This window comes from Danio rerio, chromosome 4 (genome assembly GCF_052040795.2).
Source record: "Danio rerio strain M-AB ecotype USA chromosome 4, GRCz13ab, whole genome shotgun sequence".
Classification (NCBI taxonomy): Eukaryota; Metazoa; Chordata; class Actinopteri; order Cypriniformes; family Danionidae; genus Danio; species Danio rerio.
In genome coordinates, this window is record NC_141024.2 from 68,300,150 (window position 1) to 68,320,666 (window position 20,517).

A 20,517-nucleotide genomic window follows, 5' to 3' on the forward strand; every position below is an offset into this window, starting at 1 on the left:
TGATACTGGGCTAAATGTGGACCAAATCTGACGGGCAAAACAACCACGTCGATATTGGTCTATGTTTAGACCAAATCCGACGGACAAAACAAAGACCACGTCGATATTTGGTCTATGTTTGGACCAAATCCGAGGGGCAAAACAACCACGTCGATATTTGGTCTATATTTGGACCAAATCCGACGGACAAAACAAAGACCACGTCGATATTTGGTCTATGTTTATACCAAATCGAACGGGCAAAACAACCACGTCGATATTTGGTCTATGTTTGGACCAAATCCGACGGGCAAAACAACCACGTCGATATTTGGTCTATGTTTAGACCAAATCCGACGGACCAAATACAGACCAATTTTCGACGTCGAAATTTGGGCTAAATAAAGTCTATGACGGGCCGACTTGATTTAGCCCAAAAAACGACGTCGAAATGACGTCTCGTGCTGGGTGGGTATAGCTTAGAATACTGTACAATGTTTAATAACAATTATTTTAGTGTCCATTTCATTCAGCATATTTAATATTGGGGGAGTCCACATCATTTGACAAACTGTAAACCAGGGTTTCAGCAGGTTTCTTTTTATGACATTTTTAAGACCATTATGAATGACGTTTTAGACCCATAAAGGGATAAAGCTAAAGAATTTTTTAAATGGTCCAGATGGAAAAGATTTTTATTTGCCCCATTAAAAAAATAAATGAAAAAAATTATAAATTATATATATATATATATATATATATATATATATATATATATATATATATATATATATATATATAACAATAATAAATAAATAATTTTTTATATGTATTTTAGATATTTCTAGCTAAAGATTTTAAATTTTGTGTTTGATTTTGGATCTTAAGACATTTTATGACGCAGCGGAAACCCTGGTTAAACACAATAGCCCTGGTAATTAGTTATTATAATATTGATGTACTTCTAACTCAGATATTATCTCTGAGAACTAGTAACAACTGCTAGAAACAAGTTTAAACCCATAAAGAAGTTGATGAAAAAAAGAGAATTGTGATCAACGTGACGTATGCAAATGGAAAGTACTAAGTCAACACTACGGGGCTGCAAGATGGATTTAATTAAAAGCTGCGCACAATTTTGCCCCAGCCTATGTCAGTGAAGTGAACTTATTAGACTTTATTTAGCTTGTAGACCGTTAAGATCACCAGTTGATGACCAGTTTTTGTCTGTCCCTCGGTCTCGCTGCAAATCAAAAGGTGATAGAGCTTTCTGTGATAGAGGTAAAGTTGGTTTTATATTCACACATTCGTTTAGAAGTCTCTATATTGTTTACAATGTTACTTTGACTATTAGATTGGAATGAGCATGCAAGTGTGTCTTGAAAACAACATTGACACTGTTTATTTGATTGTGAACAATGTACTTTGATAGTCATTTGCTGCTAATATGATTTTACTCTTTAGAGTTTGCAAATAATACTTTTATAAAAAAAATAATATTATTAAGGGGAAAGTCAGAATGTGCTATTATAAAACCAACTTTACCTCTATGGCTCTGGAACAGTCTCCCTCTAAACATCGGGATTGCTACATCATTGGATGCTTTTAAATCTAACTTAAAGACTTATTTTTACTTCTTTCCTTTGAGTGACAAATTCGTGTTATTTTTTTATTTGTATTTTAGTATTACTTTTAAACATACATTTTCCTGTATTTTAAATACTAGTTTTTTTATTTTATTGTGTAGTTTATTTTATTGTAAAGTACTTTGGATCAACCACGGTTGTATAAAATTGTGCTCTATAAATAAAGTTTGCTTTGCCTAAAGTGGCAAAAAAGCTAAACAAAAGACTTTTATTTTGGCGTGACGTGACGTCATCAGGCGGCGCCGCTACAGCGCGGTGATTCAACTGGAGAAAGGTTTGCTTTAAAACTTTTACAGATTTAACCCGATTTAAAGTTAAAGTACTAAAGTTTTAGGATTGTTTATACGATGCTAAATTATGTTCTTGGTGTTGGAAATATTATTTTAACCCTTTATACAACATAGTACTATTTTATTCTCAGTAATCGAGGGCTATTGTTTGAATAAAGTAACAGAAAAGTGTGTAATACGTGTTTTAATGAAACGTTTTACCTGATTTATTTTTGTTGTAGCAACGGTAAAGTGTGTAATGAGAGTTTTAGTGAAGGTTTAATTTATTAAACAGCATGATGTCAATCTATTCTAAGTATACATCACTATATATAAGAAATGGAGTACTAGGTTTCATCAGCTCATTTTTGGCTATAGTTTCTTGCTCAGACTTACCTGATTTCTTTTTGTTAATTACTCTCATATAAAGAAACTGTTGAAGCAAGTGCTGAAGGGAAGTTATTTTGTTTCTGTTCATTGTTTTATAAATTTTAAACAGAACATTTTTATTGTTTTGTTCATTTTAAAACAGGATAAAGTGTCCAAACACAGAGAAAAACTCCTGCTGAAGCGACTGATCTCCACACTGTTATAAAGATGGCCTTTATTAAAGAGGAGAGTGAAGATGTGAAGATTGAAGAAACATTCACAGTCAAACAGGAAGATCTGCAGGAACAAACAGGTTGGTTTTCATTCTCAAAGACCAACTCAGTCATTTGATCCTCATTCAGATATATTTTAATAAGAATACTAAATTAAATCCATCTTGCAGTTCTAAATGTGTGCTGCCTAGTTCTCCTTAATTCACATAAGCACTCATTGAAAGACAGGAATGAGTTTCTTTCGTTACTTCTTCTCATGTCTTTTGTCATTCATTAATGGGGTTTGCCTTAGGCAAAGTCCATTCTTACAATTGTGCATGGCTTATTCTTATTATTATTCTTCTTCCGTACGTTTTTCGGCGCGTAACTCGTCCCGCAGCTTTCGTCCCAGACCCTTGAAAGTGGCCTCAAATCGTGCGGTCTTATCGGGAATGGTGTGCTATGACTTTTATAAGGGGTCGGGGGTTTTTTGGCCCCGCAGGGGCCAAAAAACCCCCCCAAAAATCCCATAGACTTAACATTGAGCCGAACTTTGACGACTCACAGCGCCGCGTGTGAATTTCATAGAAAAATGGGATTCACAGCATCTGTAGAGGGTTGCAGCCTAAGTGAGAACATACCTTGCAAGGGGGTAAAAGTTGCACCCCTGGGGCTCTAGGACGTCCCAAAGTGCTCCCATTGACTTACATTGGCCCCATTGACTCCCATTCATTTTTCTAGGAGAGCACTAAACGCGCCGCGAAATGGGACGACCTTTTAGGCGTTATAGCGCCAAGTGTGAAATTCGTAGAAATATGGGATTCGCAACATCTGTACGGGGTTGCAGCCTGTATGAGAACATACCCCAAAAAGGGGTATAAGTTGTACCCCTGGGGTGCTAGGACGTCCCAAAGGGGTCCCCATTGACTTTACATGGCCCATTGACTCCCATTCATTTCTTGACTCACGTCAATCACATTACATTGCAGTGTCATACAGACTTGGGGGTTGGCTAACTTCACTGAGGCAACCAATCAGCATCTCAATATGATTTTGAAGCTCACAAGCCACGCCCCCCCAAACCACTTAAAGACCCCTATTAAGGTGCCCCATTGACTTAACATGGGGTGGGATGTCCCATTGCAGATCCCATTGACTTCCATTATAAAGGTCACACATCTATAACATTACATAGGAGTGTCATAGAGACATGGGGGTGGGCTCATCTGACTCAGACAACCAATCAGCATTGCAATATGATAATGAAGCTCACAAGCCACGCCCCCAAACTGGTCCCATAGACTGCCATTATAACTGGCCTACATGCATATCTTTGCTTAGCAGTGTCCTATTGACTTGGGGGATGGCTCATCTGACTCAGACAACCAATGAGCATCTCAATATGATAATGAAGCTCACAAGCCACGCCCCCAAACTGGTCCCATAGACTGCCATTGTAACTGGCCTACATGCATATCTTTGCATAGCAGTGTCCTATTGACTTGGGGTTTGGCTCATTTGACTTGGACAGCCAACCACATTCAAGTTCACTCTGTAACCTCGCCCATAGCAACAAAACACAGTACCCTAGCAACCGTTCATCAACAGCTATATCTCAGCATCGGAACATCGTAGAGACTTGGGGATTGGCTCGTTTGACTCATGCTAGCAAACGGAACTTCCTATATGCTACACATGCTAGCAGTGACTAGCTACATGCTAATATTGACTAGCCATGTACTGTAACTTGCTAGAAATGCTTACTAAGTATAAATATTTCATCAGGCATGTATGTGAGGCTTGCCTAGTAACCAACCAGGGTACCCTAGCAACTGCCTAGCAACCACCCAAATTACCCTAGCAACCGCCTAGCAACCACCTAGCAACCGCCTAGTAACGCCTTAGTAAGGGCCTAGCGACCACTCAGGACACCCTAGCAACCGCCTAGCAACCGCCTAGCAACCACTCAGAACACCCTAGCAACCGCCTAGCAACACCTTAGCAACCACCTAGCAACCACTCAGGACACCTTAGCAACCGCCTAGCAACACCTTAGCAACCACCTAGCAACCACTCAGAACACCCTAGCAACCACCTAGCAACACCTTAGCAACCACCTAGCAACCACTCAGGACACCCTAGCAACCGCCTAGCAACGCCTTAGCAACCACTTAGAATACCCTAGCAACCACCTAGCAACACCTTAGCAACCACCTAGCAACCACTTAGGACACCTTAGCAACCGCCTAGCAACACCTTAGCAACCACCTAGCAACCACTCAGGACACCCTAGCAACCGCCTGGCAACCACCTAGCAACCACTCAGAACACCCTAGCAACCGCCTAGCAACACCTTAGCAACCACCTAGCAACCACTCAGGACACCCTAGCAACCGCCTAGCAACACCTTAGCAACCACCTAGCAACCACTCAGGACACCTTAGCAACCGCCTAGCAACACCTTAGCAACCACCTAGCAACCACTTAGAACACCCTAGCAACTGCCTAGCAACACCTTAGCAACAACCTAGCAACCACTTAGAACACCCTAGCAACCGCCTAGCAACCACCTAGCAACCACTTAGGACACCTTAGCAACCGCCTTGCAACACCTTAGCGACCACTCAGAACACCCTAGCAACCATTCAGAACACCCTAGCAACCAAAACAAATACATTGTACCCCATCGATTTGCCACGCAAACCCCATTCACATTTCCTTTAGGAAATGTACAATTCTAGTTTTATATATTATTAGTCTCCCATTTTCTTTACCTTCTTAAGGTTATTGCTTTTCTTGTTCTCCTACTGTTTGTAAAGTGTCCTTAAGCACTGGCACTATATAAAATAAATAAAAACAATAAATAAATAAAAAAGTTTAACTGAGCTGAGGATATTTGACTTACAGTAATCCCATAGAACAGGGGTGTCCAAACTACGGCCCGTGGGCCATCTGCGGCCAGCAATTAGTTTTGTGGCGGCCCGCGAGGCTTTTTATAAATATTAATAGAATCTGGCCCGCTATACAAAAATAGACGTAATTCAATAAATAACCACCGGGTGTCGCTATTACATGCCTTCAATTAGGCATTACTTCTTGCTATGAAGTAAAACTAACCAACCAAACTGAAGGAAACATAATTGATAATCTATTTTGGCAAGCCATGGCGCACCAAGAAAAAGGAAAATCAACAGTCAGTGCAAGAAGTTTCAGTCACGTTGGGGCAAAGAATTTTTCTTCACAGAGGTCAGCGGGAAATGTATCTGTTTAATTTGCCAGGAATAAGTTGCAGTAATGAAGGAATATAATATTAAAAGACATTATGAAACAAAACATCAGGCCTTCAGCTCTTACACTGGTGCCGAATGAGATCAGAAAGTAAAACAATTAGCAGCGCCCTATCAGCTCAACAACTGCAGTTTTTTGTGCTATTAAAGTGCAAGAAAATTCTACACTGCACTGCAAAAAATGTTTTTTTTTATTTATATTTTTTGTCTTGTTTCAAGTCCAAATATCTAAAAAATCTTAAATAAAGGAGAATTTTCTAATTTGTTTTGAGAAATAATATGCCAATATTAAGTGAGTTTTTCCTTAAAACAAGCTAAAATAATCTGCCAATGGGTTAAGCAAAATAATCTTGTTTTTCCTTTTGACATAAGATTATTTTGCTTACCCCATTGGCAGATTAATTTGCTTGTTTTAAGGAAAAAATTGCATATTAGGGAAAATATTAGCATTTTATTTCTCAAAACAAGACAACTTTTTTTAAAGATTTTTTAGATATTTGGACTTAAAACAAGACAACAAAACATCTAAGTTAGAAAAGCATTTTTTGCATTTTGGCTAGTTATGAGGTAGCTCAGCTGATCGCACAGCACAGGAAACCCTTCACTGAAGGAGAATTTATAAAGGATGAGTGTTGCAACTGTAATTTGCCCAGCGAAGATTCAAGTTTTTTAAAAACTTAAGTCTTTCTAGAAACACAGTTGGACGACCAAAATAAAATAATTTCTTAATAAAATACATGCACACATCCATCCATCCATCCATATATATATAAATATATATATATGCGTGTCGGTGTGATGTATGTAAAATTTGGCCCGGGACAACATTTTTTTTTGCATCTGGCCCTCGGCCCAAAAAGTTTGGACACCCCTTCCATAGAAGATATCTGCTATTACAATGAGGGTGTTGGCTTAGTACTTTCCATTTGCATATGTCACGTTGATCACAATTCCCTTTTTTTCGATCAACTTTATGGGTTTAAAGTTGTTTCTAGAAGTTGTTGCTAGTTCTCACAGATAGTATTTGAGTTAGAATTACATAATTATTATAATAATTACCAGGACTATTTTAAACAGGGTTTCCGCTGGGTCTTAAAATGTCGTAAATTCCAAAATATAAATTTCAAGCTTTAAAAAGTCCTAAATTTACTGAAATATTGAGTTGTAGGTCCTAAATCTTTTTAAACAAGTCTTCATTTTCCTTTGTTCATGTTTTGCTACCCAATCCGGCCAAAACCCACACAATCACCAACAATCCATCTCAATAAAACTTTCCACTTTTTATTCAAAAAGGTCATTTTAACTCCATTTATCAAAATGGTTTAATTATTTACTAATGCACTATGCACTAATTTGAAATCTGCTGAATGAAATGGACTCTAAAGTAATTAATTATTATAAAACATTGTACAGTATTCTAAACTATATGATGTTGCTGTGGGACGATATGAGGGAAAAAAAATTATAGTGGAACAATAACATTTAGCATTGCACTGACTTCAAGTGGCCAACAAACTAGTCTAAAAATGACTTTTGCTGATTAAGAAATGGATTACAGCATGCTGATGATATGCAAAAAATTGTTAACCCAGGGTCATTCTAACTCTGGGTCATTCTAAGGGTGCTTTCACACCTACACTTTTGTTTCGGAACGTATCTCGTTTGCCCAGTTAGCGCGGTTCGATTGGCAGATGTGAACATGGCAATCGCGCTCTGTTCCGCGCCAAAGTAATCGCTCCGAGATCGCTTGAATGAGGTGGTCTCGGCTCGATTGAAACGAAACCTGGAGCGGTTCGATTGCAGTGAGAAAGTGATCCGATCCGAGCGCGGTTATATCACAGTGTTTTATGGATATGTAATAGGCTTACGGCTATATGAAGAGAGAGTTATGAGTAGGGCGGGAAGTTTCGTGAGTCTCCGGATGCCCGCAAATGAGTGATGATCTCCCGGTAATCTTGCGTCTCCCTCCCGGTCCTCAAATAGGCATCGTCGCACACCCTTCTCACCTCTCCTCACTGCATCTCTCCTCAGACACGTCACGCGTGCGCACCCTGTTAATCACCACCAAACCACCACCTCTCCTGACAGCTTAGCGGGACGCTGCAAAATAAACCCTGACACTGACCAAGGAGAGTTTACTCGCACGTGACTTGTTTTAGCTCTTTTGGTCCGTTTAGAAACTTTGCAGTGTGAAAGCGAACCGCTCCAAGAGCAAAGAGCAACAATGTAACATTTGTAATCTCTGTTTCAGGACAACTGAATCGATTCACAGGTGTGAAAGCACCCTAACTCTGGATAAACAGAATCCTGACCACCGTAAAACAGGAAGAAAAAGAAATTGTCTTTCTCGCCTCATTATGGATTTAGTTTCATCGGCTAGACACCGGCCTCACAGCTCCGTGAATGTCAGTACTGTCACTTATTGTTCTGCGATCGGTTAATGTAGCTTGTGTGAACGCTACTTGACTAAAATAATAGCTTTGCCACACAAAAGCTATTTAATTTAAAAAGTAGTGACGCTACCACCACACTACTGAGAAATGTAGATAAGCTAGTAGCGTCACTACTTGCAGCGACGCTACTGCCCAACACTGTGTGGTGGCAATATTTCTAATGTAGAAATATCTTCATTACTGATAGCCAAAGCTGTTTCAGTAACCAAAGAGGTCTCCAGTGTACAGAACTGCACAATAGGTGATTGGTGCTAATGAGCAGTTCTTCACACGGTGTGTTTGGCACCCCTCATATAGTAATCCAGGGCCGTAACACCCATCTGTACCTCGGGTACTCTGATTAGGTTTTTCATATAAATACTTGCGCTTGACACATTTGTTTCAGACTGTTATTTGCCTATTACATTCTAAATGATGTAAATTCTAGTACATAATTTTTAACTGTACCTTTAGAACCTTATAACAGCAATAAAAGCAGCATCGAAGCAGTCTTCTTTTAGTGATTCCACCTCTTCACAGAGACTGTCAGACTGATCTGGTGTATTAAAAAACTATTGTGGGTTCTGGAACTGAACAATAATGGTGTTCATGATGCTGGACATTCACTGGCACTAGATCCTCATCAATTTAAGAGTAAATCTCCCTTCTTTGCCATCCTCTGATGCATTTAGGTTTCGCTGCAAAATTAAATTTTTGCTGTAGAACGCGCAATGCGGACATAAAGAACCTGACTGATATTCTACTGGAACCATGTCAGCAGAGTTCATGCATATCCATAAACTATAACTTCTATGTCTATGTTAAGCGGTTTTGAAACAATTTACATTGTAAAAGCACTAGATAAATAAAGATTAATTGAATTGAATCTGCTTAAATGTGTACACATTAATGGACCAAACACAATATGATTTGATTTATTTTACATTTACTGTGCATCAAAATTACAGTGTGTGTAGCCAATGTTTCCAGTGTCTTTTCACTTTTCAGCTTTTGATGAGAGTTTTTAAGACTTGATAACAACTAGTGTTTTTTTCAGACCTAATTGAAGAGAAAGAGGAGAGTAAAGATGAGGAACATCATGTCAAAATTGAGGAAAAAAATAATTTACAGACTGATGGTATTTTGAAAAGGAGAGACAAGAATCGTTTCACCTGCACTCAGTGTGGAAAGAGTTTTGGAAGAAAAGGCGATCTTAAGATTCACATGAGGATCCACACTGGAGAGAAACCATTCACATGCACTCAGTGTGGGAAGAGTTTCAGCCAATCATCTCACCTTAATTATCACATGATGATCCACACTGGAGAGAAACCATTCACATGCATTCAGTGTAGGAAGAGTTTTAACTTTTCATCAAACCTTCATCGACACATGAGGATCCACACTGGAGAGAAACCATTCACATGCAACCAGTGTTGGAAGAGTTTCAGCCAAAAATCAAACCTTAATCTACACATGAGGATCCACACTAGAAAGAAACCATTCAAATGCACTCAATGTGGGAAGAGTTTCAACTGCTCATCAGACCTTTATAAACACATGAGAATCCACACTGGAGAGAAACCATTCACATGCACTCAGTGTGAGAAGAGTTTTAACTTTTCATCAAACCTTCGTCGACACATGAGGAGCCACACTGGAGAGAAACCATTCACATGCACTCAGTGTGGGAAGAGTTACAACCACATATCACACCTTAATCAACACATGATGATCCACACTGGAGAGAAACCATTCAAATGCACTCAGTGTGGGAAGAGTTTCAGCCAATCATCATCCCTTAATCAACACATGAGAATCCACACTGGAGAGAAACCATTCCAATGCACTCAGTGTAGGAAGAGTTTTAAAATTTCATCAAACCTTTATAGACACATGAGGATCCACACTGGAGAGAAACCATTCACATGCCCTCAGTGTGGGAAGAGTTTCAGTCAATCATCACACCTTAATAAACACATCATGAGCCACACTGGAGAGAAACCGTTCATGTCTAATCATCTTGTTTAATCCCACCCCTTTTGGCAGTGGCGTACAACAGAATTTCGCATACTCAATAGTGATAGGAAGTTCAGATTATTTTACTGACTCGGATCTTTGAGTCTCGTTCATCGAGATGAACAAATCTTTTTTCGAGTCATTTCGTTCATTTGGTTCAATTTGCCAAAATATTATTAAAATGTTACGAATTGCTTCCAAACACATCTACAACTAGCCCAGAAGGCTCATCCCTTCAACAAATAAGTCATAAATAGATTATAAGAAGAAGAAAATAATAATTCAATGTTTACCTGCTCTTTTGTCTATAGGCATTGTTGTCTGTTTGCTCAGCTCACCTCTTCATGTCTTTAAATGTCAGTGGTGCGTTCACGTTACAATGACAGTCACATATAATCTTAACCAATGTACACAGTCTTAGCCGATAGGAGCCATGATAATAAGTTCACCTTTCGAGTCTTCTGGTTCTTGAGTCGTTCGTTCATCATGTGACAGAATAACTCAAACCAGAGGACTCGAGAGTTGAATAAATCAATTCTTTTTTTTTTTTTTGGCTCTAAACGCATATGATTGGCCGGTGATGAACGAATGACTCAAACCCGAGGACTCGAGAGGTGAACAGATCAATTCTTTTTCTGGCTCTAAATGCATATGATTGGCATATAAATGCATATGTTTGGCTGTAGTCTTTCATGTGGTGAACAAACGACTTGATAGAGGACTCGAAAAATGAACTAATCTTGTCTCGCACTACACATTGTGCACATGAGCGAATTAATGAATCTTTTAGTTAATCCGAGTCATTCATTCATTTTGTCACATAACATGAAAGAAAGCACAAGAGATGAGTTATTTAATAAATCAAATAGTCTTTGTGAATAGTTTTCTAACATATGATGCTGCCAGCATTAGACACTTAAACACTGTTTATTTGTTGTTTATTGGTTTATTATTATTATTATTATTATTTTACCAGAAAAGCTTTTATGACAAATCAGATTACTTTATAAATCACGACAATAAAATAAGCAAAAGAAAAACAAAATAGTGCACATCAAGCTAGACTTTTTAATAAATAAAAACAAACAAGCTTAAAATTAAATAACACGTTTGTGCCATAAAATCTTTATATGAAATATGGCAACTCTTCCCAGTAGATGTTTTTATGAAACAGCAATTTAAGTGAAAGATATTATAAATAAAAAACAAAAGCCACAGAGCCTAATGAGCTTAACAATGAGCTTAACAACTTGACTTGAGAATAGAACGGTGCATTTAAAAAAATAAATAAAATTAAATAAGCTTTAAAACAACATTGCGTGGCTTTACTTGTTGGACTTGGCTTAAGGTTTGTTAGCATTTAATAACACAAGCTCTGAACCTTTGATAGGCTGAGTCTGTTTCTTCTTTTGTCATTAGTTGTTGTCGCAGGATAAAAGATGCTAAATGAGTAAATGCAAATGCAAACTATCTTTATACAAATATTAGACCAATACATAAAGTCTGCATAGAAAAACATTATTAAACAAAAAATGGAGTATAAATGAACAAACTACAAATCACTTGTAATTGTAGAATTTAATTAATCTATCGCCTAGCTGTTTGTTTTCAGATAGCAAGCCAGCAATATATATATACTAGATTTACACCACATATCCAGTAGAAAAAAGTAACAATAACTTAGTGACAATAGGACAGAACTTTTTTTTATTTCTTAGAAAATGCTTTTTAGGTACACATTGTTTGATGAATTTATGAAAAGTTTCAAATATGATCATATGATGCAACAAAAATTCAGTTTTACATAAATATTATTGACTGAGGTTCTCGTTGCAGTGTACAGGGGAACTACAGTTTAAGAATAGAAATGCACATAATAGTGTAAGGATGGCTATATCTCTCCATAATATTCAAATCTGCAAACTGTTATGGAACTCCACACGAGACAAGACCATAAGAATGGTCAGGCACTAAAACAATAAACTTTCTAATGTGAGAAGAAGATCAGCTAGAAAACCAGTTGTTCAGTTTGTCTCGATCGTGCATCCTGAGCCCCCCTCTTTGTCCTGGACTTTACCTTCTCCACCAGAGCAGCTCACTCACATTCCACACAGAATGTTTAAGTTCTTAATATGGTGTATGTTGTGGCTTTATATTCATGTTTGGTGTGTTTTTAAATGTCTCTGTGTGATTGATAAAGTGGTCTTAATTTCACTGTAATATTTTACAATCTCCTTTATATCAGTTAATTTGGGTTTTGACTTTGAAAAGATCTTTGCCAGATGCTCCACTCCAGGCAAAATGGTCTTCGCATCAACTCATGACCAGGCAAGAGTCTTAGTGAAGCTTTTATTGTCTTGAATTTATGATGATTTGAGTATTTAGGCAAAGGGTGCAGAATTGTCCGTGGGATCCTGTAGACAGGATACCCCATTGCAGGTTGTGAATCTCTGAGCTCTGCATCAGGACTTGCATGCTGCAATGTATTTTTTCATGGTCAGGTATTCCTCTTTAACTCTTAAATGTATATTTGAGTAAATGATGTTGTACAATCTTGATTGGCTTATTTTGTTTAATTATGTGAACTGCAATGGAAAATCTTTTTTCTGACAATTAAATGTAAAATTCTTGTTTAACTCTAATATCTCCTGAAATTATTTAAATCGAGTAGATTGTTAAGGCTGATGTTTCCGCAGCCTACAACCAGGATTAGTCATACAATCAGACTCAATGGATAAAGCATAGGCACAGCATTAGAGACTTGTTGATTTCTGACAATCACTGATGATATAATCTAGGGGTATGATATCATCTAGGGGCTAAATCAAACTTTCTTTAAGTATGAGCAAGCATGGGGCGGCCTATTGTTAATTAAAGGAAATTAGCTTATCTGCTAAGAATCGGAACTGGAGAAGATATGTCCGTGAGCAGATGAAACCTTTATACTGACTCTAAGTGACTTTGAGTAAACGATGAACCATTAATTGGGAACAAGGATTTATTAGGTTAATCAATCTAAATTAGACCTAATCATGACCTATAAGGTAATCAGCTTGAATTAGATGAATCTAAATCTAAAATTATTATAAATTGGAGTCAGATTAAAATTCAGAGCTAGAAACAAATTAAAATAAATTATAACAAACAAAAATATTTAATTTCACATGTGCTAAAAGGTTTACACGCATTTAACCTTCACCCATGCTGTTAGCTCCGTCATGGGACTAATAGATGGACCCTCACATGTGTGTGTATTTATATACACTGTTAGACCTTACCGGGCTTTTTTACAGTAAAATATTGGCAACACTGTTGCCAGCTACTCACTGTAAAAGTTTGGTTATAGTAAATAACTGGCAACAGTGTTGCCAGTTAATTACTGTAACTAAACCATTACAGTGAGTAGCTGGCAACAGTGTTGCCAGTTAATTACTGTAATAGAGCAGTAGTGGTAACTAACTGGAAACTGTGTACAGTTAATTACTGTACTGTAGTGTTACATCTCACAGCATTATATTGCATACAAATTAATAGGATGTCATATATAGTTATTGTAGTGTTACTAAAATTAATCAGTATTCTTAACTGTTATTAAAAATAGAAGGCATAATAAATTTTTAAGACAAATGTATTTTATAGTTTTAGCAGCAAACAAATATACAATATAAAATGTCAAACAAAATTAAGAATTCAGCAGATATGAATATTGTCTTACATATTACTGAGAGCCACAAGTCTGCACAGTAAGGCTGTGGTCACACTAACGTTTGAGCATGCAAAATTCTGTCATATGGCACTGCGAAAAGGAGTGGGATTAAACAAAATGATTAGAGCTTGAAAAAGCGAGCGACTGGTCCATAGTTTAAATTTCTGTCCAGAGAGGTCATGGTTTGATTTTTGATTGGTCTCAAGCAGTCACATGATGTGATTTCACAGGTCAGAGTTCCCCAAGCTTGAACTTTCCAATGCTGCAAACTGTGAAATTTTACGCATGATCTTGCATTCAAGGTTTGCAGCATTCACATGCGTATGAATAGAAGTCTATAGGGAGAATAGGGCAGTGTGACTGGGACTTTAAGCTGTAACACTAATTAAACACACCTGATCAAACTAATTAAGGCTTGTTAGAAATCTACAGGCAATGTTGAAGCAGGGGTGGGTACCAAACTGCAGTTCTTCAGGAATTTGGAGTTTGACCCCCATGGTATATTCATTAGCATACTTTTATAGCAACTACCAACATTTATCACAATCACATATCCAATAAAAAAGTGTGTTTGTCAAACACTGGCACATACTGTGTCAATTCTCAATAAAAAGTCTAAAATAATTATATTAAAAAAAATAAAGAAAAAAAAGTCGGCAACACCGAAAAACCAAAGGATTCAATCTTTTATTGCTATAATTATTATTTACTTTAAAAATCTCATGACAACAAACTTGTCTATTGTCTCTAATATAAATTCGTAGGTGGAAACATTGCTCTGAAAAATACTTAGCAACAAACTAACAATCTGGTGTGTGTTAATCAATCAGTGTGTATTAATGTCTAAATCATTATTTTCTGTCTTTAAAAATGCACATATCTGTAAATAGAAACATAAAGCATCAGAGTAGATGGGACAGTGATGGGTAATTTGTCATTTATTGTCAGTTACTATCTGTAATGGGTACAAAAACTAAGTTACTGTCATTTATTCTTTGCACTACTCAATTTCATACAAAGTCTAATCCTTTTACAGTAAAATACCGTTTCCTTTCATCACAGCAAGACACTGGCTATTTTACAGTTATTTACTGCATAATCTATAGGGTAACAGTGCAGTTATACTAGTTAAACACACCTGATCAAACTAAATCTAAAGGTAGTGTGTTGAAGCAGGGCTGGAACTAAATTCTGCTGGGCTGCGGCCCTCCAGGAGTTTACAGCCCTGGTACATAGCAATATTTCAAAGCAAGTGCCTACATTTATCACAATCATGCACATATTGTTGAATATAAACAATAAAAATATACAAACTTCATCCAAAGCAAAACATATATAAATAAATAAATAATCTGACCCTCATGTCATTCTAAACCTGTAGCAATAATAAAAAACACAACAAATAACCTGATTTTAAAAATTATTTAGGAAAGCCTTTATACTATATTGTTATTGCCAGTTTTACTTACTTCATTTGAAGTTTTCCAGACAAATTCATTGAATCTCTGCAAACATGTACATATGTGCTGTTTAAGATTTTTTTTTTTTAAATAACACATTTTTACTAGTTATTTAGCAAAATACTAATATTCAGCTTAAAGTGCAATTTAAAAGCTTAACTATAGGTCAAACTAGGCGATTAGATTAAATTAGATTTATTATAGGAAAAGTAAACAAAGTTATAGGAATTATTGTGACAATTTCTTTGCTCTGTGTGAATATTTTTGATGGCTGCAGTGAAAATCTGCTTATCACTGCAATGTCTCACTCACCCCTCAAAACTGACCATTCACATACCAAAACTGAACAGTAAATATATATATATATATATATATATATATATATATATATATATATATATATATATATATATATATATAGCAACATAAAGCATCAGAGTAGATGGGGTAATAATAGTTGAACAGTACTTTACCATTTATTATCACAGTAAATATCTGTAATGGTACATAGACTAAATTACTGTAATTTATTCTTTGCACTACAGAATTTCATACAAATGCTGCTCCTTTTACAGTAAAATACTGTTTCTTATCATTACAGCTAAACACTGGCTATTTTACAGTTATTTACTGCATAATCTACAGTAAGGGTTAACAGTGCAGTGGCAAAACAACCAACATAGACTAATTCTTTATGAAATTGCAATAATTCTCATAACAGTTAAAAATGTGTATGCTTTTGGCAATTTAAGTATAGAACAACTTTTTTCATAGCTTTCCCCTCATAATTGTCATTGATTTGTAAGGTTATTAGTCTTGTTTTATTATTATTTGGCCTTGTTACGATAGCCTGCCATCAATATCACCCTATTTTTTGTTTGGACACATTATAAACAAATAAATGAGACAAAACTGTAAAACCAGCATGAATTAAAGTGTAAATTAAACGAATACAAAATAACTCCAACAAGCAGTCTTTTTGTCATTACAAATGTAGAAAGATAGGAAATCAATCCAACTGTTATAATTATCACTACAAAATGTCAAGACACCAGTAGCAGGCACCACCAGGCAAAGCAGCAGTAAAATAAGATATGGTGGCTTTAAGGAGTAGTCAGATTAGCAATGATACATGATGATTTGTTTGCTACTTTAAAGGATTATAATGATTTACAACAATGCTGGTTCGGTACAGTCAGGGAAAAAACTATTAATAAAATAGATCCATTTATTCATTTAAGCAAGAATTTATTTATTTTATTTATCTTTAAAACTAACCTCTGCATGATCTGTATTATCTGAGAGATTTATGGTCCTCCTTCCAAGTCCTGCTTGCAAGAGTACTGCCTCATCTTTAGGGGTTTTGTCAGTATTTTCAGCTTGCAGGCAGAACTGAACTTCCATTAACTTAACCACAGATATACGTGGAACATCTCCAGACTTCCTTTTTCTTTTGCCTCCAGAATAAAGTGATGGGAAGCATCTAGAATAAAGCATAGACAGTTATTAATAAATGAAGATCTAAGTATCAAAGGACCCTTTTTTAATCCAGATGTCCTTGCTGCAGTCTGTAACCACAATGACGTACTGGACCAGGTCCACTATGTAGTGCACCTTCTGCCGCCCACTAAATTAACGTCCATGCTACTGTGATGGTTGGGTTAAGGCAGTGGTTCCCAACCTGGGGTCCGCGCCCCCCTGAGGGGGGCGCCAGAGTTCACAAGGGAGGCGCGGGAGAGGATAAGTGTTGAGGTAGAAAAAGGCATAAAAATGCTCCACTATTTTATAGGGCTGTACAATTAATCGAAAATCCGGTTTCGATTTCAAACGATTATAAAAAAAAGCATTAATCGAGATAAAGTTTATTGCATCATAAACCGCCCCCTTTCCAGTTGTTCACGTTTGTTGCTTCTAAAAGCGCGAAAGGCCGCATGCTTATTTGTGTGTGCAGCAAGCACACGCAGTCAGAGAAGCGTGCGGCCGGTCAGCATTCGGTCTCATTCGCACATTGAGACGAGCAGCGGAGCGCAGACATCTAAAGTCATCTTAACGTGAGCGCATTAATGGTCAAATAGGTGTCAAAACGCGGTGTTTAGTGATTATTTATATTAACCTTCATTTGTGTAATAAACAAACGAGTTGAGGATCAAAAGAAGTGAAAGAGAAACCATTAAAGAGACAGCGAGAAATATTCCTGCTACTGCCTGTTTTTATCATTAATCAAACAATGACAAAATCCCTCACTAGTCTTGACTGAAGGACTGCTATAGCTAAAGTGTTTTTCTTACAGTGAAGATGCTTAAATCACAGTTTGTTTAATATTTTATTCTATTGTATTTATTTCTCTTTTCTTTGCAAGGTAGAAATAACTGTATGTATACACTTGAAGTCAGAATTATTAGCCCTCCTGAATATTAGCAACCATTTTCCAGCCCAATTTCTGTTTAATGGAAAGAAGATTTTTTTTTACTTATTTCTGAACATATTAGTTTTGATATCTCGTTTCTAATTACTTATTTCTTTTATCTTTGCTATAATGACAGCACATAATATTTTACTAGATATTTTTCAAAATACAAACATTCAGATTAAAGTGCAGTTCAAAGGCTTAATTAGGGTAATAAGGCAAGTCATTGTATGACAGTAGTTTATTCTGCAGACAATCAAAAATATATATTGCATAAGGGGGCTAATAATATTGACCTTAAATTGGTTTCAAAATATTTAAACCTGCTTTTATTCTAGCTAAAATAAAACAAATAAGCCTAGAAGAAAAAATATTATAGGAAATACTGTTAAAATTCCTTGACTGTTAAACATAATTTGGGAAATATTTATAAAAAAAATTAAAAATTCTCAGGAGCGCTAATAATATTGACTTTAACTGATAATAGTTTTGAATAAACGTGATTACAATTATGACCAAAATAATCGTGATTATGATGTTTCCCAAAATCGAGAAGCCCTACCATTATATATGTATTTTTAAGTACAAAAAAAAATATATATATATATATATATATATATATATATATATATATATATATATATATATATCAAAACGCATGCTTAAAATTCCAACATAATAGTAAAAATAATTCAAATAAATAACTTTAAATAATTATTTAAATTTTTCTCACTCACGCAATGTGCTTGTCAACGTGTCGTAAAGGTAAAATCAAAACAAAATTGGCAGAGAAACGTAAATGCAGTCATTCTTCAGAGGCGAAAAAAAGATTAGACAGTATGACAAAGCCTATGTAAATTTTGGCTTTATTGAAGGCCAAGACAAGTTAAAACTGATTAATTTATATTTTCTATACATATTATATATAAATATTACACAAACACACACATACAGTATATATATATGCCCTAAGGGGGCCCTAAGAAAAAGGTTGGGAACCACTGTTTTAAGAGACTTTAACATTTCTGCCTATGCAAATTCCTCTGCCTCAGACAAAGGGCCATAAACCCATGATTCAAGGAAATTAGTTTCTAATTGGTCAACTTTCCATGGAGGGTGGATCCGAACCCGTTCTATATAAGCTTGGGACCAAAGCTACGCCTCTCTCTCTTGAACCCCTCCCAGCTCTTCAATCAACCTTCTCTCTGCCCTGAAGCTCTCTTGAACCCGGCTCTCTGCTCTGAAACTCTGCTCTGAAACATCTGCTTTGAAACCTCTTCAAACTCTCTGCAACTTCTTCAGAAAGAACTCTTCTCTCAACTCTCTTCTCTGAAACCTCTTCATCTGCAACAACCTAAGAACAAGACCTAAGCAGAGAAACCTCCAAGAAACCAGGCGGAGACCCAGACGGAAGGGTTAATTGCACAGCTCGGACCTTCACATCTAAGTCACTTTCTTTTCGTTATTTCCTATCGAGAGTCTAGTTAAGTTAGTGCGTCGCAAAACAGTGGCCAACACAACTGGCCCCTGTTGCCGCTTCAACTTCAAACACCAACTCACCCCACTACAACCCTCGCGAGAACAAAGGGACAACCAGCAGAACCACATGCTCAACCAAGGGAGCTCCTTACATCACATGGACGCACACAAGTTTATTTCCATCTCAACTGATGGTAACTAAATGCAACTCTAAAAGACCCTAGAAGGGTTATATTGAATTTGATTATGTTTGGTTCGCTTGGTTTGCTCTTACAAACTCAGAGGTTTTCCTATCATTACATCCTCTCAACCTCTTACTTTACGTTCTTTACTCTTCTCTACACTTGTATGAATGTGTGTTTGTGTTAGGTGTTAATTTCTGTTAGATTAGTCAATAAAGTTTAATTGACTGATCTTGTTACCCTGCTCAAACTTAATGGGTTTTTATTTTGATAGCATCGCTGGACGACTCGTTTGTTCGGATCTAAGAGTCGATTCATTTGAAGCCCCGTTCAAATTAATCTTCCTCCCGTTAAGCTAGTTCGCTAGATATATAATGGTTTAGAAGGTACGCGAGCACTGTAATCTAAATCATAACTTGAACATTATAACGGTGGAAAAGGCGCGGGAAGAATAACCTTGAGCTAATTTATTACAGCAATAATGGTGTAGATATTCGAGCACTTTAATCTACATTATAATTGTTACAGATTATTAATGTAGATATGCGTGCAAGTTAATCTACATCATTATTATTATTTGCTACATGTTTATTGGTGGAGAATAAACGAAGCATAAAATATTACAGTAATGTAAAAAAAATTACAATTAAATAAAAACAACAACTAGGATTACATTTTCAAAAGGGAAACATTTATTAAACAACAACAAAACAAAAAAACACAAAAAAAAAAAAACAGCTTGAACGTTGAAACGAAGTCAGGGAAGTGGTGTTTCTCCCGAACCGTTGCATGGCACCCGAGCCTGGCGGACTCTTGCCCTTGGCCAAGGTCCTCTTACTGCGGTGTACAGTGCAAAAATGTTAGGCTGACGGGCGTTAGTCAAATGAGGCAGGGACAACGCAGGACATGCTGCAGTTAGACTAATCCACAAGATGGTTGAGACTAAACTTACTCAAGCAGCGTCGGACATTCCGCAGACGGACAGCTCTTCTGCTCCTCTCGGCTTCACTGAACAAATCTTTCGTGTCTAACACCGATCACCATTACTTTGGTACTCGTTTGTGGCGCAC

The 20,517-nt window shown here is 36.6% G+C and overlaps 4 protein-coding genes across 11 annotated transcripts in view; 3 read left to right on the forward strand and 1 right to left on the reverse strand.

Moving 5' to 3' along the window:
* Window positions 1-20,517, reverse strand: part of LOC147845236 (uncharacterized) — a 934,973-nt gene that overhangs the window by 602,022 nt on the left and 312,434 nt on the right. The window lies entirely within an intron of this gene.
* Window positions 1-20,517, forward strand: part of LOC137491262 (tripartite motif-containing protein 16) — a 97,374-nt gene that overhangs the window by 33,567 nt on the left and 43,290 nt on the right. The gene's annotated exons all lie outside the window — the stretch shown is intronic.
* LOC103910919 (NACHT, LRR and PYD domains-containing protein 3-like) overlaps window positions 1-20,517 on the forward strand; it is a 68,761-nt gene that overhangs the window by 32,997 nt on the left and 15,247 nt on the right. The window lies entirely within an intron of this gene.
* On the forward strand, window positions 1,846-12,855 carry LOC137491232 (uncharacterized). 2 transcript variants are annotated; one of them, XR_015484176.1, is made up of 4 exons: window positions 1,846-1,899; window positions 2,427-2,576; window positions 9,252-11,778; window positions 11,838-12,855. XR_015484176.1 is itself a non-coding variant. In XM_087250346.1 (3 exons), exons 2-3 carry the CDS (start codon window positions 2,492-2,494, stop codon window positions 10,223-10,225), a joined length of 1,059 nt encoding a protein of 352 aa, XP_087106472.1. In that variant the 5' UTR covers window positions 1,846-1,899; window positions 2,427-2,491; the 3' UTR covers window positions 10,226-12,855. The 2 variants fall into 2 exon arrangements, 1 of the variants encoding a protein (XP_087106472.1); XM_087250346.1 differs by having other exon boundaries at window positions 9,252-12,855.

Coding starts and splice junctions, on each gene's coding strand:
- LOC137491232 (XM_087250346.1), top strand. CDS start 2,492: ATGGCCTTTATTAAAGAGGAGAGTGAAGATGTGAAGATTGAAGAAACA. Junction 2,577..9,251: donor AGATCTGCAGGAACAAACAG/GTTGGTTTTCAT, acceptor TGTTTTTTTCAG/ACCTAATTGAAGAGAAAGAG.